Source organism: Panthera leo, chromosome C2 (assembly GCF_018350215.1).
Source record: "Panthera leo isolate Ple1 chromosome C2, P.leo_Ple1_pat1.1, whole genome shotgun sequence".
NCBI classification, from domain to species: Eukaryota; Metazoa; Chordata; class Mammalia; order Carnivora; family Felidae; genus Panthera; species Panthera leo.
This window is the reverse complement of record NC_056687.1, coordinates 147,976,172-147,994,681: the sequence shown is the minus strand read 5'-3', so window position 1 is coordinate 147,994,681 and position 18,510 is coordinate 147,976,172. Positions and strand designations below refer to the sequence as shown.

At 46.9% G+C, this 18,510-nt stretch overlaps 1 protein-coding gene across 2 annotated transcripts in view; it reads left to right on the top strand.

Annotated features, from left to right (window-relative positions):
- Nucleotides 1–18,510, top strand: part of GASK1A (golgi associated kinase 1A) — a 56,597-nt gene that overhangs the window by 24,110 nt on the left and 13,977 nt on the right. For both annotated transcript variants that reach the window (XM_042956141.1, XM_042956142.1), the window contains exon 2: nucleotides 11,957–13,228. In XM_042956141.1, the coding sequence (XP_042812075.1) occupies nucleotides 11,957–13,228 (1,272 nt within the window). The remainder of the gene's footprint in view (nucleotides 1–11,956; nucleotides 13,229–18,510) is intronic.

The following is an 18,510-nucleotide window of genomic DNA, read 5'->3' as shown; positions in this document are numbered from 1 at the left end:
TTCTCTCACTGATATTCTTTTATTTAATGAAGTAGGACATGAGATAAAGTTATTTTCACTTTGAAAGAAAAGTAAACGTAGCCTGGACATGTTTTTATTTTCCCTCAGTTTTCCCCATTGCGAAAAGGCCGCCCTCTACCCTTGATCTCACACAAGCCTTATTTCACAGATGAACTGAGCAGTCTCAAAGGGGTGAGCCTCCTTCGAACGCAGGGCCTGCCCCAGGGACCCAAAGGCAGTCTTTTACGATCCGGGCTGGAGCAGAGGCTTTAGGTGGCAGCCTCTTCCCAGGGTGGCACAGTGATTAGGTCAGTGGCTCTGGAGCCAGACTGCCTGGGTTCATGTCCTGGTGCTGTCCTTGCTGGCACTGTGACCTTTGGGTCACCCTGATTCTCTATGCCTTGTTTTCCTCACCTGTAAAATGGGACAGTAATACTAATACCTATCTTATAAGACTGGCATACAGATTAAATGAGTTAAGAGAAGTAAAGTTCCTCACACAGGCCCAGGCACACAGTGAACACTGAATAAATGTTAGTCATCATTGCTTTTTTTTTTTCTTTTTCCTGGAAATTGGCTGGGCCAAAAATTACAGGGGCAAAAGTGCTTTCTTGCCTTGAAGTTGCTGATGTGGAAGGAAAATCACAACTCTCCAATGAGGCTGAGCAAGGGGGCCTGGCTAGGTGGTGGCTTAGGAGACAGGCAACCTGGGCTTCTGCCCACAGTGGTACAAAGAGCTCCAGGCCCCCAGGACCTAGCAGATCTTACTGGGAGAGGGACGCTGTGTGCCTAGAAGTTCTAATGGGCTGTGCCTGTCGCCTTTGCCCCCGGAGGCTTATGCCAGATCAATTTCCCCCGCCTGGAGCCTGACTCTGGGTTCAGCCAAGGAAAGCAGAATTTGACCAGGTCTAGCATGCAGTATGACTCACAGGACTGACATGTGGTTTTAATCCGGCCCTCTGAAAATATGCTTATGTATTCCCTTTCACTCTACTCATGGTTTTGTTATGAAAATTATTCAACTGTTCTTTAAAAAATGGAACAGAAACTCCAAATTCAAAATCTCTGCCAGTCTTAACTCAGAGCCTGAGTGATGATGAATCAGTGATCAGCCAGTAGGGATCGTTTCGTTTAGAAGAGAGCAGAGGTCGGGGGGCAGAATGGAGGGGTCTTTCACACCTTTAATAATGATTCCGGAACCAGGGCCAAACATGAGTTTTATTAAACGTGCGCATGGGTGCGTGTGCACACACACGCACATGCACACACACACACACACACACACACACACACACACACACACAATCACATGGCTTCCCTCTGCCTGTTCTCCCACCAAGAAACACTTTACAAATACTTTGTAATTTTATCTGTTTTGATGGAGAGAGGAACCTGTGACCTCTGTCTTCTCTCCACCTCTCCTGCTCAGCATGTTATTCCATCACCCGTGGCAGTTGAGTGGAGGACCAGGGTTTTGTCGTCCTTTTCTGACATCTGGGAGTTGAGAAAAGATGGCTTTGCCTCTGTCTCTGTCAGTTGGTTCCCGTGCAGCAGCCGGTGGGAATCACAGTTGTTAAGCACAGGGGGACGTCAGGGTTCAGAGCAGGGAATTCTGGGAAGTGGTCTGGGGTAGAGAGGGCTAGGGCCCAAAAGTAAATGCTGACAGGATTTTCTCAAAGTAGAACATTCCTTTCTCTGTGACCCTTTAGAAATGAGAAAAAGTCTCCTGCTGGCTGTTACAGTACAAACCGTAATTGAGTCCTTTCCTCTAGTGTCCTTGTTTCTGAAATTGACTCTGTGCAAAGGCCGCCAGTTTGTACTGGAATTCTTCAAAAAAGTCCTTCTCAAAAGGTCTCTCCGGTTTCCATTTCACAGAAGGCTCCCTCAATGCCATCTGCCCATCTTATGGAATAAACTTGTTCCTGGGATGTGTTTGTGACCAGGGTGTACTGTCGTTATCTTCATCACAGCCTGAGTCCATCTGTAGTGACAGCACTACGCCCTTATTAGTCAAGGGAAAGGCACTGCGCTTCATTACTAAACTGCCTTGCTGTTATCTGACCAGGGGCACACATGGAGCCCAACAGAAACCACCAAAAAATCCGTATTAGTTAAGTTTTGCTGTGATAATTCTGCATTGTGAACAACCTTACAATCTCAATGGCTTACGATATACACCTACAGCTTGGTTCAAGGTCTATGTGTAGTTTAGGCCCAGTGGGTATGGCTGGTTTAGCTCCAGGCGGGGGATGGGGTTCATCTGGGGCCTATGCCTCTCATACTGGAGGACAAGTTTGCAAGGAGGAAGGTCAAACCACACAAGCACATTCGAAGCATCTATTAGGATGTGGCATATGTGATGTCCACTAATATTCCACTGGCAAAGCAAGTCATGTGGCCAAAGTCAAAGACAGTGGGTGGGGAGGTATATTCTCTTTTCAGTGAAACCATGGCAAGGTGAGGAGGAAGGAAGAATAGTGAAGAAATATCACCAATATCACTGCCTTTCATGTTGAAGGGCTATCTTCCACCCTCTATGGAGGCAGTGATAGGGAGTTTGGGAGTGGCTCCTGTCCCCAGCACAGCACTTTCCTGTGGCCTGGGTTCTTTTCTACTCTCCTGGCTTTCAGTGGCCTGGGCTCTTTTCTACTCTCCTGGCTTTCCTTCCCACAGTTGCTGTGGAACCCAAACCCCACTCTTGTCAAAATCTCAGTCTTTTCCTTTTAGTCCCTCCACATATTTCCTTTCTGACTCCTACCCTTTCTCTCCTCACCTTCCAACATGTTTTTTTTTTTAATGTTTATTTATTTTTGAGAGAGAGAGAGAGACAGAGAGTGAGTGGGGGAGGAGCAGAGAGAGAGGGAGACACAGAATCCAAAGCAGGGTCCAGGCTCTGAGCTGTCAGCACAGAGCCTGATGTGGGGCTCGAACCCATGAACTGTGAGATCATGACCTTAGCCGAAGTTGGACGCTTAACTGACTGAGTCACCCAGGTGCCCCTTCCAACGTGTTTTTAAGCCAAGCAATTCCTTCCTGTTCCATCCTTGATATCTTTGGATGGACAAGACCTTTCCCATTGCCAAGGTGGTCTCCTCTTAACTTACATTTGTAGTTTTATGATGAAAGAGTTTCTCTTTCAGCCTCTGCCTTGAACTGTGCTCCCAAATATCCCATTTTTTACTCTGACATTACAATATGCCAAGTGCAGGAAAAGGGATGGGTATATTTTTCAGATCCCAGAAAGGTAAAGGGTGTTCAGAGAGTGGAAGGAGAAACATTGATCCCACTACTCATTTAAATGTACTAAGCTGGGGCACCTGGGTGGCTCAGTTGGTTGAGCATCTGACTTCACCTCAGGTCATGATCTCACCGTTCATAGGTTTGAGCCCCACGTCAGGCTCTGCGCTGACAGCTCAGAGCCTAGAGCCTACTTCAGATTCTATGTCTCCCTCTCTCTCTGCCCTTTCCCGCTTGTGTTCTCTCTCTCTTAAAAATAAATAAATAAACATTTTTTAAAAATAAATTAAAAAAATAAATGTACCAGGGGCGCCTGTGTGGCTGTCAGTTAAGTGTCCGACTTCAGCTCAGGTCATGATCTCATGGTTTGAGAGTTCGAGCCCCACGTCGGGCTCTGTGCTGACAGCTGGAGCCTGCAGCCTGCTTCAGATTCTGTGTCTCCCCCTCTCTCTACCCCTCCCACTCTCATGCTGTGTCTCTCTCTGTCTCTCAATAATAAATAAACGTTAAAAAAATAAATAAATAAAAATAAATGTACCAAAGCCCTTTACATATTTTGACTCATTTCTTTCTCATGGCCATCCTTGGAGAGAGGAATTATCTCATTCTCTGACATTTTGTGACTGAGGAAACAGGGCAGAGAGGTTGTATAACTTGCCCATTGTCACACAGCTCAAAAGGGCAGAAACTGATTTAGAACTCAGCTGTGTTTTCCCCAAATCCTCCTGTTTAGCTACCCCCTTTTTTCAGTCCTCTTCCTCTGCAACTGTGAGTGGACATGACTGCCAGGCCAGCGGGCATCTTCTCCAAGGAATAAAGAGTGAGGAATGGAGGTTTGCGGAGGGGAGGAGAAATAGAGCAGCTGTAGAAATAGACAGTGAAGGTCACACCATTCCTCCTTCCAGGCCGCCAGCATCACTGCAGAACAGAAAAGATGGTGTGTGTGTGTTTTGGATGGGGAGCTTGGGGGCGGGCTCAGCTGGCAAGTATGTAGCAAGGGCATCCGTCGGTTGGGTCCCATCAGCAGACTTTCTAGTATATCTTGCTTCATTCCCCTTCCCCTTCTCTACCGTACTCTTTGTTATTCAGCTGGATATTTCTCTTCAGAGAAAGTTTTTTCAGTTTGATCAAAGCTGCTTTTCTTTTCCCAAAGCTTTACTTGGGTGGCCCTGTGGGGACATCTGCTCATGGCCGTTTTGAACTTTCTCTGTGCACAACCGCACAATTGCCAACTTTCCCCAGGTTGTCGGAAGCCAAGTAAGGCCGAAAAGAGGATCAAAACAGTCTGCCTTCTTCAAACATTTTTTAAAAGATGATTTATTTTTCTCTAGCGGCATCCAAAAGTTTAAGAATACAGATTATGAATCCAACATGAAAACATATTTTTCTTTTTAGAAGAGAAAAAAAACCCAAACAGACTTCTTTTTCTCTGCCCATTTCTCTCTTTAGTTTTAATTAAAAATATTGGTATTCTTGCCAATTGTGGGACCCTGGGCAAATGTTAGCACTCTGGATCTTTCTGTTTTCTCAGCTGTAAATTAGGAATGAAATGATTCCCATGTCCCTCATCTGCATGAGGATTAAAGGAGATAATAACTGATACACGATGAAAAGTTAGTATCAGTAAGAAGTGGGACCCAATGGCTTCATTTCTTGGTGTCTCCTCTATAGAAATCCTCATAGTTTCCCCAGAGCTGTATGTCCTGTGTGGTCGGTGCAGCACTGTTTGGCTCTAACAAAAATTGGGAATGATCTAAATATTCTCCCTGTGGAGGAACGATTAAAGAAATTATGGCATCTTCTCCCTGTGAACTATTATGCAGCAAGTTAAGTAACTCTATATAGACAGATACAGAAAAAGCTTCAGGACATATTGTTATGTCAACAGGCAAGTTGTGGAACGGTCTTCTCTTTTATGCTCAAAATAATTATCACATATGGTGGACGAAAAAATAATCTCCCAAAAGACATCCATATCTTAATCCCTGGAACCTGTGACTGTTACCTTATTTGGAAAAAAAGACTCTCTGCATATCTCAGTTAAGCATCTTGAGATGGGGAGCCTATCCTGGAGCCTATTATCCAAGCAGGCCCCCAGTGACATCGCATGTGTTCTTTTAAGAGGGAGGCAAAGAGAGATCTGATACACACAGAAAAGGAGGAGCACAATGGCCACAAATCAGAGTGATGGCGCATCAGTCAGGCTGAAGAATGCCAGCGGCCTCCAGAAGCTGGACGAGTTCTCCCCTAGAGCCTCCACAGGGAGCATGGCTCTGCTGGCACCTGGATTTCAGCTTCGTGAAACTGATACTGAACACATTTCTGTGTTTGAAGCCGTCAAGTCTGTGGATGTTGATTATGGCAGTCACAGGAAGTTAATACACCGTGACATATGTGCACGTTTCGATGCAAAGAAAAGAAACAGACCTGGGAAGATGGTACATCCAGATTGTTGACTGCAGCTCCCCTCTGGGGAGGTGAAAAGATGTTCACATTTTGTTTGATTGTCTTAATATTACTTGGGTTTTTCACAGTGTTTATTTATGCATGTATTGTGTGTGTGTGTGTGTGTGTGTGTGTGTGTGTGTGTCTTTTAAATAGTAATAAAGACCAAATTAAAATATATCTAATCAGGACAAAATTTAGAATCTCACGTCAAAAGGATTATCAGATGAAGACATCTTAGGGGGTGACAAGAATCATTTGTTTTATGGAAAAAAGGCTCATTTCCACTGGAGACATTCTGTGGAACCACGAAGAATGCCTCTCAGAATTGTCCCTCTGAATGATGGAGACTGGGCATTTATCCACTGACTTTTGTCCCATTTGGGCTGAGGGTTGTCACCAAAGGCCTTAACTTCCCCTGTGCCTCCCTGAGAGCAGGCAAGAACATCGAGAGTGAATCAGGCACTTGAGGTGGGAAGCTGGCAGTGTGCAAGGGGACTGTCCACTGTAGGGGGCAGCTGCAGTCAGTCATCAGTCGGCCAAGAGGACCATAACATGGGGCACAAAAGCATCTTCCATAGAGAGAAAGCTCCTGGAGCCCCAAGCAGGGAAGAACCCCAGAACTGGAGGAGCCCTTCTCACCAGCAGGCATGCAGTGCCCTAGGCCAGGGAACGGTGTTTGTCCCTCTCTGAAAACCCCTCTTGTCTGAGGGCCCATTTCATACAGAGCTTCCTGTGTGGCAGGCACTGTGATAGTCCCAAGACACAACAGCACATGAGCCAATGTCTCACTTGTGTGGATCAGTAGACTTTAAATGATCAAATATAGTAAAGAATGAAAGGGTGTGCTCAGGGAGGAGCAGCATATTATGGGAGCACATAGCTAAGGCATCCAGCCCATTGAGAGGCCTCTGTGGAAGGCTTCCCAGGGAGGTAGTGTCTGAACTGAGACCTAAATAATGAGAATGGAGGGAGAGGAGTGTTCCAGGCAATGGAACAGCATGGGTAAAGTGTAGATAGAGAGGGTCTGGCACTGTCTAGGAAATGAAAGACATTCAGTGTGGCTCGACCACTCCAGGCACTTAGACCTTCTCCAAAGAGGCTTTGAAGGATGTGACCCAGGGTGTGGAGAGTGGATTGCAGAGGAGCAGAGCTGGAGGGAGAGACCAATTAAGTATCCTAGCAAAGAAGAGGGTGTCTGGGCCTAGGGAGACAGAGTGGCCATTGAGAACTGAACTGATTCAAGAGATGTTTAGGAGGGAACATTTGCAGGACTTGGATATAGGAGGCAGAGGCAAGGGTGGAGTGGAGATCAGGGCCACATTTCTGGCTTGGATATCTGGGTGGATGGTGCTACCTTTCAGCAGGTTGGAAACTGAAGGAGGGACATGTTTAGAGGTGGGGGAGATGGTGAGTAAATTATATAAAGCAGAGAACTTCTGGTTGACCTAGTGATCCCTTCCCCTCTCTCTGACTCCTAGAAATCTGTGAGAGGTGGGCCACCTCTCTTCCTGTTCCACGGCACTCTTTAAGGGTGGTGTCTTGGGGGTGCTAAGTGGTCAGCATACCTGCAGGAGGCATTCAGTTTCCACAAAGCTAGTGAATAGATCTTGTGAAAATGTACAGAGGGAGCAAAACTCTTGGACTTCCCAGAGCTGTCTGGGTACTGTGGCTCCTGACCATAGACATTGGAAAAAGTTGGTTGTTCTGTGGCCTGCCCTAGTCACTGCATTCTGTTAGGGCATGTTCCTTTCTTCTTAAAAATGTGCCACCAAGGCCTGTTACTATGAACGTGGCTGCATAAACTGCATACTTGCCACTGTCTCCTGGAAACCATCTGAAAGCAACAAAGAGAATGGAAGACAAAATGAAAATTCCTTTTAAGGCTAACTCAGGAGACACCAGAATCCTTGGGAGCTGTGTAAAAAAGTGGTCAATTTCATGCAGAGCGGTGTTGGGAGATGTGAGAGAGGGGAGGAGAGAGCCCAGGGGTGGCAGATCCCAGAAAGCACCCATACAAATACAGCTGCGAAGCAAGGTCTCTATCTCGTCTTGTCTGCAAAAGAGGCTGTGAAGATGAGGGTGACTGTGGTTGCCCAGCAGTTCCACCTGGACCATTAAGATGAGAGAGGCAGAGGAGAGGACACACGAAGAACCATGCTCACAAGGCTGATTTGCAGGAAGCAGCCTGGCCGCGATTTCAGATTCACCTCAGGCCCGTCTATAGGAACCTCTTTCGATGGACTCATCCAACTTCTAAGAAGAGTTTGGCATCCATACGGAGACACTGTAAGGAAAAAAAGGAAACGATGAACAGCAAAGTTTATGAACAGATGAAGGTCAGTCACCCTGAAACAGGTGAAAATTTCTAGCAATCGCTTCACTATGAATTTGTAAAGCTCAATGAAAAAAAAAATCCTCTCTGAAGGAACACTACAAAAGAGAAATGCAAGAACTCAAGAAAAAAATGGTAAGATAGCAGGAAGAGGTGAAATGTGATCTGGGAAGAAATGGGGAAAACTAGAAATTAACTGGAATAAAGTAGAAATTAGAAAGTACTCAAGGAAGGGGCGCCTGGGTGGCTCAGTCGGTTGGGCGTCCGACTTCGGCTCAGGTCATGGTCTCGTGGTTCGTGAGTTCGAGCCCCGCATCAGGCTCTGTGCTGACACCTCAGAGCCTGGAGCCTGCTTCGGATTCTGTGTCTCCCTCTCTCTCTGCTCCTCCCCTGCTCGTGCTCTGTCTCTCTCTCTCTCTCTCTCCTTCAAAAATAAATAAAAACATTTAAAAAAAAGAGAGAAAGTACCCGAGGAGAAAACATAATAAGCCAGACAGAATATAGACATGAGAAACATGAACAAACTGAAATGAAAATAGTTAGAAAGGATTAGAGAGAAAAGATGGAAGGATCCACAAGACAGACAACGGAGATCCAACATATATGTAATTAAAGAGCCTGGCAAAAAAAATAAAAATAAAATAGTGGAATGGAAATCATACTTCAAACTTAGTCTAAGAAAACTTTGATGAAAAAAACTATTTAAATCTACCTTTTCTAACAAAGTGTATCACACCAAGAAAAACGGACCCAGGAAAGTCAACACCAAGATATATTCTAGTTACATCATTGGACCTCAAAGAAAACAAAAGATCACCTCACACCTGTCAGAATGGCTCTTGTCAAAAAGACAAGAGATAACAAATGCTGGGAGGATGTGGAGAAGAGGGAACCTTTCTGCACTGGTGATGGGATTGTAAATTGGTGCAACCACTGTGGAGAACAGAATGGAGGCTCCTCAAAAAGCCAAAAAAAAATGGAACTATCAGACAATCCAGGCATCTCACTTGTGTGTATATATCTGAAGGAAATGAAATCAGTGTCTTGAAGAGATATCTCCACTTCTATGCGCATTGCAGCATTATTCAGAATAATCAAGATAAGGAAACAACCTAAGTGTCCACTGACAGATGAACGGATAAAGAAAAAAATATATATATAATATATATTATGTTTATATATTTTATATATTATATATTACATATATATATATATATATATACACACACACACACCACACACACATACACACACACACAACACAATATTATTCAGCCATAAAAAAAGAAGGAAATCCTGCCATTTGTGACAACATGGGTGGACCATGAGCATTATGCTAAGTGAAATAGACCAGACAGAGAAAGACAAATACTATATGGTATTTGTATGTGGAACCTAAAAATAAAATGTCAAACTCATAGAAACAGAGTGGAATGATGGTTGCCAGGGCTGGGAGAGGGAGGAAATGGGGAGATGTTGGTCAAAGAATATAGAGACTTTCAGTTATAAGGTGGCTGAGTTCTGAGGACCTAATGTACAGCAGGTGACTGTAGTTAAGAATACCATATTGTACACTTCAGATTTGCAGAGAGTAGATCTTAAGCATTCTCAACACACGCACACAAAGATAACTATGTGAGGTGACAGGTGTGCTAAATAACTTGGCTGTGGTGATCATTTCATAATGTATATGTATATCAAAGTATACACTTTAAATATATACAGTTTTATTTGTTAATTATACTTCAGTAAAGCTGGAAAAAATGTAGAGAAAAAGAAAATTCTTATGGCAACTAGGCAGGGTATAACATCCATCTATTCAGTGGAGCAGGACCCACAAGCCATTCAGAGAAACTGTGACAAAATATTTTATTTCTAGTCAAGATTTCTTTCAGGTATGAATGCTATAGAAAAACAATTTTGAACATGAAGGAACTCAGAGAATTTTGTTCACATGCGCACTGCTTAAGAAAATCATGGAGTTTTGGCTTCAGCTAACCAAGAAATAATGAAAAACTAGGGCAAAGGGGAAGGGAGCATGCAAAGAATGTATTTCACTGAAGAGCTAAGACCTGAACACATATGAGTATTGGACTAGTGGGATAGAAGGTACAAGTTTTATATTCTAACAATTTAAAAATAATACAAATATACAAATTTGGAAGGGGGAATCCAAGAAAAGATGGCAGAAAGAAAAAAACATGCTGTTCATTAGTAACAGCTGAGAACCAAGGGATATCATTTAAAGCTGCCAGACGTAGTAGAAATGTAAGAAATTACATTGTACAAAGACAAACATTAAAATAGATAATGCAAGTGATTAATATTGAATAACAACAGAGTGGTAGGGGACAGAGGAGAGGGCAGGTACTAATTTTATGATTGTTCATACTAGGGATTCAGAGCTACTGTTCAAAGAGGTAGATGATTAAGGGCAAACGATCATCAAGGTGTATACCACAAAACAAAAGTAAAGGTAACTGAAAACCTACTGAAAGAATTCCAAATTAGAAGTACAAAAATATGCCATAAAAATTTATGACAAAACAAAGACTAAACATGCACAGCATATCAAGTAACATAAATGGACCAAACCTACCTGGTGAAAGAACACAGAGCTATTTTGGTGGAAGTGTGTGTGTATGGATGCATGTATGTGTCTGTGTATGTATTGTGTACATATGTGGGGGTGGGGAGATACAGAGCACACAAAGTCCTCTCCTCAACCTTTAGCCTATGGTAGACCCTGAAGAGGAGAGAGATTCCAGATGGACTCCAGGTTTTGATAGCCCACATTTATGAGGAAGATCTTCTCTAGGCTTTGTCTCCCTGCCCTGTGTCCCTTGACTGGAGTGGAGAGAAATCAGAAACCTGCTTTCATCTGATTTCCCCACTGCGATTAAGCCTCCTGGTCCCCACCCTGTCGTGCCTCAAGCAGGGTGTTCAGCCTTGGGGCTGCATGGTCCTGGGACATAGACCTACCTGCTGGCTCACAGCAGTATAGGTACCTTGGAGTCTGGAGAAGAGGGGTGGGGCCTGAGAACTTCCCTTTCTGACAAGTTCCCAGGGATACTGATGCTACTGGCCCAGGAACAATGTGTTTAAAAATCACTGTCCCAGGGGTGCCTGGGTGACTCAGTCAGTTAAGCATCCAACTCTAGATTTCAGTTCAGGTCATGATCTCACATCTCATGACTTTGAGCCCCGCATCAGGCTTCATGCTGACAGTGCAGAGCCTGCTTCGGATTCTCTCTCCCTCTCTCTCTCTTCTTCCCCTGCCCCCACCATGAAAATAAGTAGATAAACTGGAAAAAAATCACTGCCCAGAGTGTGTCCGTGCCCGCACATGTGGAGCAGGTGCTACCATGTCGGTGTGCCAAGAAAGGCCAGGGCATCCGACTTCCTTTTGAGCAGGTGGTGCAGGCAGAAGTGCCTAGGCAAGGACTTAGTCACATGGTTACACCTGGTTGCAGGAGAGGCTGGGCAATTGCGCCTGTAGTGGGGCAGTCTGTGCCCTAAAAAGGGAAAAGCTTGCTTGTGGGAGACGATTAGAGGTTTACGGAGTGGGTCCTAGGATTCACATGGAGATGAAGAGAGAGGGTCCAAGCACTCAGTGGTGAGGGACAGATGTGAAAAAAAGATGCTTACGGTGCTTGGTTCTTAGTGTCATAGCGGCCCTTTATTCAAGGGGGAGGAGCCCAAGGCGGCCTGCAGCCATCAGCAAAGGCCGCCCGGGAAGGCAAGGCAAGAGCTCAGCTTTGAAGCAGGACTGCACTTGGCTGTGGTTGCCCATTCCTGCCTCGAAGACAGCTAGGTGTACTCCACCATCTCTGCCCTCTTTGTGCCCCCAAGATGTTCATTCACTGTCCCTGTTGTTTTGTGGGTTGGGCCGGATGTTTTCCCAGGTCTCAGACTCTCTTTTTCTATCCTGTCCCCCAGGCATCTTGGCTCTGGAGAAAGCTGCGTGGCAAAAGGCGGCTGGTGATGGCATTCTGCCTCTTGATGACTCTGTCTGCGGTGGCTGTCACTCGCTTCCCCCCACAACATCCTGCTACTGGCCCAGACCCTGGTCCCATGGAGCCCCAGGAGGTAACGGGTGCCCTTGGCCCCCACAGCCGGCAGGCTCTGAGCTCCGGCTGGAGGCAGCGGGCAAGAGACCTAGGGCTCTGGAGAGGCTGGGCCTTGCCTAGCCCCATGTGTGCTGGGGAGCAAGGCCACAGAGGGCCAGTGGACAGAAGCAGGAAGTCCCTGGGAGGGGACAGCAGGCGTCCAGGGAGGGTCAGAAGGGACATTACTTTGGCACCTCTAGGAGATTTGAGACTCAGTACCCGGCGTCTTGTGCTCCTGGGGGAGGATGAAGTTAGGAGTCCAGGAGCCAAAGACTTGGGTCCCCCCTGGCATGATGGTCTCATCAGAGAGGCACAGAATGAAACTGGCACCCTGGTTGGCCCCCTCACAGGACGTGGCATGACGGCTTTACAGGCTTGGAAAGCTACCGCTGGACCGACCCTCCGGTCCCACCCAGCAGAAGGCAGGAATCTTCCAGGATTGACTGGTGGGCGACAAACAGGGCATCCCACACCATCTGCAGGGGCTCGTCGGTGGCCTGGCTCTGTTGGGGAGCTGCAAGGATCTGTCTGGTGTGAGGCTGAGACCCCTGGTCTGTTGACCGGCTTGAGGACCAGTGGGCAGGCTCCCCCGTGGCTCACAGAGCATGATGTGCAAATGCTCCGGCTGTTGGCCCAGGGGGAGGTGGTGGGCAAAGCCAGGGTGCCTGGCCATGGGCAGGTGCTGCAGGTTGGCTTCTCCAATGCGGGTGCCTCTCGGGACATGTCTTCTGGGCTCAGCCATCTCTGCTCCCAGGGGCTCTGCGGCCTGATCAAGAGGCCTGGGGACCTGCTGGAGGTCCTGGCCTTCCACGTGGACCGTGTGCTGGGGCTGCACCGGAGCCTACCTGCTGTGGCCCGGAACTTCCGGAGCTCCCTGCTGCCCTACCGATACACAGATGGCAGCACGAGGCCCGTCATCTGGTGGGCGCCCGATGTGCAGCACCTGGGTGACCCAGACGATGACCAGAACTCTCTGTCCTTGGGCTGGCTCCAGTACCAGGCCTTGTTGGCACGCGGCTGCAGCTGGCCAAGCCAGGCCCCCTGCCTGGGCGTCCACCACGCTGAGTGGGCACGCCTGGCACTCTTCGACTTCCTGCTGCAGGTAGGTGGGGCTGGGCATGGTGAGGCTGGAGAGCAGCAGAAGCAGGGGACTGGGGATGAACTGAGACACTGGAGTTGCCCGCTTGACGATGGTTGGTGACTCCCCCTCCAATCTTTGTGTTTTGACCACCACGCACCTGTTTTCGTTATTTTTCTGCTTTTGCATTTATTCATCCAGTGGTATGCTGGAACCAGCTCATGTGGGCTTACAAGAGCTGATTGCTAAAATTTTCAGGAATTTTGTGACCTGGTTGAGAAACACAGGCATTATTAAACATTAAATTCCATCAACTAACAATATGATAAGTTACTGTTGAAAAAAAGGTAATAAATGCTCAGAACCCATTAATTCCTAATGATTTCACTGTATTTTACTACAACCTATGCTTTTTAGGTTATTTGCATTTATATAGTAAATATCGTATGATGGTGAGCTACTGCACATCTCCTGTCAACTCCACATTTGGTCATGTTGGTAGCTTGAAATTGGCCAGGGTGGGAGTATTTACACCATGGGAGTCAGCAAATGCTACAAATATGGACTCCCCACTACTTCCAAGAGCTGGTTGTTAAACATTTATCTGCACATCGCTGTTGATAACGTCATATCCTTGAATCAACTAGGATTGAAGACGGTTGCCGAGTTTAAAAAAGAAAGGAAGTAATGGGGAGAGGGAGAGACATAGAAAGATAAAGGGATGATACTTGGGCACTGAAAAATGAGAAAGGACTCCAGCCACAAGGTCAACTGAGGTCCTTCCTCTGCCGGAAGTTAACCCTGGAGTTTCTGGGGATTCTAGGGAAGGACTGGGCAGTCAGGACACAGGAGTTAACTGGGGGACTGCAGGCATTGGCTATTTACTAACTGTAAACAGCATGGCTATTCTGGGGCCTGTGCACTGGATGTCAACTGAGACATACGTGTGGAAATGTGTCCAGAAGGATATAAAGACAAAAAGGAAAGACAAAAAGCTCAAAATGGGTGAATATGTGTTCTAGATGCAGACTGAGCCAGCCCCCGTTTCTGTAGCGATGCCTATTGAAAAAAGACACCAACATGAGCCCTAGATTCACCTACTGGGGTGAGTGGATGAGCCACAGGACAGGATTCAGGCAGCCAGGGGATGTCATACTGTATTTGGTCCACACAGGGTTGGTCCACAATATGTTTTCAGAAAATTCTTAGACAACATGTAATACTTTGGAGATTTCCCATAAAAATCCAGCTTCCTTTGAAACATTGGATGGTTTAGTAACATTGGGCCTCCCTTCCCATATGGCAGTAATCAGCCTGAGCTGAGTAGTCATGCCATGCTCTCCTTTTGGCCATAGGCCCTACCTCCTTATTTTCTGACATCCACCTCCTGCCCCTTCCCCAGAACCGTGAATGCTACCTGTCAGTCAGTGGATATTTGTTTCCAGTCAGCGAGCTAACTGGTCTCCTGAGGTACTTCAGGCTCCTCCAGTCTGTGTCTCTAAGCTTTGTGGAAAGAGGAGTGTGGAGCTCAGTGATCAGTATGGGCTGATAAATAGACCTGGGCTTGAACCCCTCACTCCCAGACCCCTTCCTGCTGTATGACACTGAGCAGATTACTTTGCCTCTTAGACATCACTTTTCTTACATCTAAAATGGGACTGGATGTCCTGACCTCACTCCCTTGGACCTGATCATTATAATGTGTGGTAGCTTCTAATTGCCAGCACCTGCATCTGTGGGCTTGCTCTGGGTGACATGTGACAGGCTGGGTGCTGGGGAACTAACGCTGTCCAGATAGTGTGGTCAACCATCCAGGTTGGGAAGGAGGTATTTCTCAGACGTAGGACTTATAGCCTGGGGCAAACAGGGAAGACTGGTCATGCTACTTCTAGGAGCAGCCTAGACTGATGGGAGCCAGTGTATAAAGAAAGCCCTGGCTCCCTGGCTGAGATGGCTCTTCAGTGTGTGTTATAAGTGTCTCAGAGTTCCCTGCAGTGGTCATTGTTCACCCTCTCTGTCTTACTTCTCTGCTCCCTGCTTATGTTTCTGGATTAGCTCACACACACAAAAAACGGCTATCGCTTGAATCCTTGTCTTGAGGTCTGTCTCTGGGAGAGCCTGGCCCATGTCAGACAATAACACTGACCTTGTGTGGTTTCTGCATGCAAGATGGTTCATGTAACCATGCATGTAACCATGCCGCCCGGAGGGTGGCACATGCACAATTATAAGCAGGCACTGTCCCCAACACTTTATAGGAATTAACTCATCCAATCCTCATAGCAGCCTTACAAGTGATATACATTTATTCCTATTTAAAGTTGAGAAATTAAGGTCCGAGAGGTTAAATTACTTGCCCGAGGTCATGGCTGCTGAAGTTGACACAAAGCCTAATGGTTGCCTAATGGTCTGCCTCCAGAGCTCACCTTCTTAATCACAGAGTCACTATTCAGCTGGCCACGAATGAGGCAGGAAGAGGGGACCCTTGCAGGGATGCCTTGGAGCTGTGAGACTGGAGGCGCCTCCTCGCAGAGCCCCAGCCGAAGTGCACGCAGCAGTCTTCTCCACACAGAGCCCCTCTGTCCATCTCCTGGAGTTGCGGTGTGGGACCCTTCCTCAGCTGCCAGGTCCTGTCGTAGGGACGGAAGTCTTGGCAGCCAAGGCACACGCTGGTTGGGTGTGTGGTCTGACGCTACCTGGCTGGCCTTGTGCCACCTCTTCCTTGGTTTGCTGAACACCAGTCAAGTCAAACACCCCTGTCTGGCTGACGCTGCCTTCCTAGAAGCCACTGGCAAGTCAGAGGGAGGCGAGGTTTCAGGATGTGGGTTTCCCAGCACAGGAACCTGAGGTGCCTCCTGACTGGGGACTGAGCACAAACTCCATGTACAGTCCACTCTGTGGTATGTTTGCTTGTTTGTTTTATCTAATATAAGCCCTTGCTTTTTTGTGTCTGTGTATCACAACATACCATCTACCCAGACACAAAATACACAAGCACTGCACACATACACATTCTTTATACTCCCCACAAATCATACCCTGTGCGTTGCAAATCCCATCTAAAACCTTGCATTAGTTAGTGATTGCTGAAATAATGCTAACAAACTTCTCTAAAATCAATGGCTTAAAATACCAGCTCTTTAATTCGTTCTCCAGGGTCTGTGGGTCAGTTGGGCTCAACTGAGCTTAGGTGTAAGCTGTGGGGGGTGGATTCACGTCTGCCCTTGGTGTCTCATTCTGGAGCGCCGGCTGAAGGGACACCAGTTCCCTGGGGCAAACCCTTCTCCTGGGAAATCGAAGAAACCCTAGAGTTCAACCAAATTGCAAAAGCACATTTAAGGCCTCCACTAACGTCACTTCCTCTAGTATTCCGTTGGTCAAAGCAAGTCAATGTCAGGGAAGGGAAGTACAATCTGCCCAGACTGGAAGGGAAAGAGGAGCAAATATTTGTTGGGCAAAAATGAAATCAGTTACACATACCCCAAACGCATACATTGTACACTTATAAATGAACCTTATGTCCCCACATATTCCATAGCCACCCACACATGCATACCATTCACATGAATCATACACCCTCATATACTCCATATGATGCCCAAACACTGCTGTGGGCAAGTGGGGCTCAATCCTGTGGAGAACTTTGAGCGAGTGTGTAGAACGTGCACCAGAGTTGTCTCACTCAAGGGCCAAAGCTGGGCTATTTACCCCCTAGCTCCCAACTGTCAGAGGTTGAGACTGCTCCTAAGGGCATTGACCTCCTAGGGGCACTAGCAGCCTGGCTCATGTGCTGGCCAGACAAACAGGATCCTTCAGCCAGAAAGGGGCTAAGGCAGAGAGCCACGGCACTTTCCGTAGAAAGCCATCGATATGTACAGGAATAGTGAGTGCCAGGGGGTAGGGGTGGGATACTAACAGCATCTGCTACTCCTAATGAATAAATCAAGAACATGTTTTGGAGGCCAGTATGACCAGGAGGATGCTCTCAGTTTATAAGCTGGTCTCTCTAGGAAAGATACAGTACTAATAGTGAGTAGGTACCCTCCACTGCACCCCGGGCTGTGTCATAGGAAGAAGTAGGACTAAGAGAGAGCCCACCACTTCTGAATAGATCAGTGAGAAGCTGCTTCTACTCAGGTGGACAAAGTGGGTGGGAGAGTGTGTATGTGTGTTTGGTGGGTGGGGCTCACAAAACTCTGCTTAATGTCAGGGGCCACCTGCAGCCAGAGTTGCATTCAGTCTGGTAAAAGGTAGAAAGTCCTTCTCCTCCTGGGACAGTGATGATGGAACAGCCAAGCATGGTCAGGAAAAGCTAATGACCATCACATTCACTGTAAGTCAAATTCAACCTGAGAGGAGTTGTGCCTGGGACCTAAAAGAGCCTTCTACTCAGTGGCCAGAGTCAGGGTAGGAAGTGCTGGGTTGTTGGGCACATTTCTTTTTTTTTCTTTTTTAAAGGGCCTCTGTCTCACACTGTGCTTCCTCTGAGAGGGCGTGTGATTGGCTAGATGGTGGGCGAGTTGTGGAAAACTCAGACAGACTGAGAGTTGGTGATGTTGGCTCATAAAAGTCTTTCTGCAACTTCTGCTTATGAAGGGTCTTCACGTCCCCAAGAATTGATATCCGAGAAAGCCTTGCCTGCCACCGTCCTGGCCCAGGCCATCATCTTTTCTTACATGGACTAACACAACAGCTCCCTGATTTGTCTCCCTCCCTTCACTTATGTCCCCTCCAATCCAGTCTCCTTACAGAAAACCTCCCCCAGGCAGACCCCGAGTCTAGGATTCCAGTGCAGTAGTTTATCTGGGAGACGATCTCAAGAAACACCCATAGGGAGATGGGAAGTGACATGGGAGGACAGACAATCAATAAAGGGCATGATATAAAGTAGGTCACCACTGTGAGTGACTAGGGAGGGCTTAGTTCCACAGAAAATTTCTGAGAAATGGTATGAAATACATGTTCAGAATTAGCCCACCAAGAGGTGAGGGACTCAAGGCATTTATAGCCAAATATCCCATCAATCTTTGGTTGAAGGCTGCTTCTGGAGATACGGATTCCCTAGAATCTGGAGAAAGCCCCCAGACAAAGCTATACAGCAGCTAGAATTTGGAAGGTGAGCTCTGAAGTTCATAAAGAACCGTTCAGACACAGAAAGCATGCTTCTTTTACAATCATAAATCAGATTGTGTCACACTTCCCCATTAAAATAAGGTAAGGCCTCTCAATGCCCTCGGTATCGGGTTCTTCAAGGGCCCATGTTCTTCAAGGACCCTAGCATCTGTCCCCAGCCACATCTCTTGGCA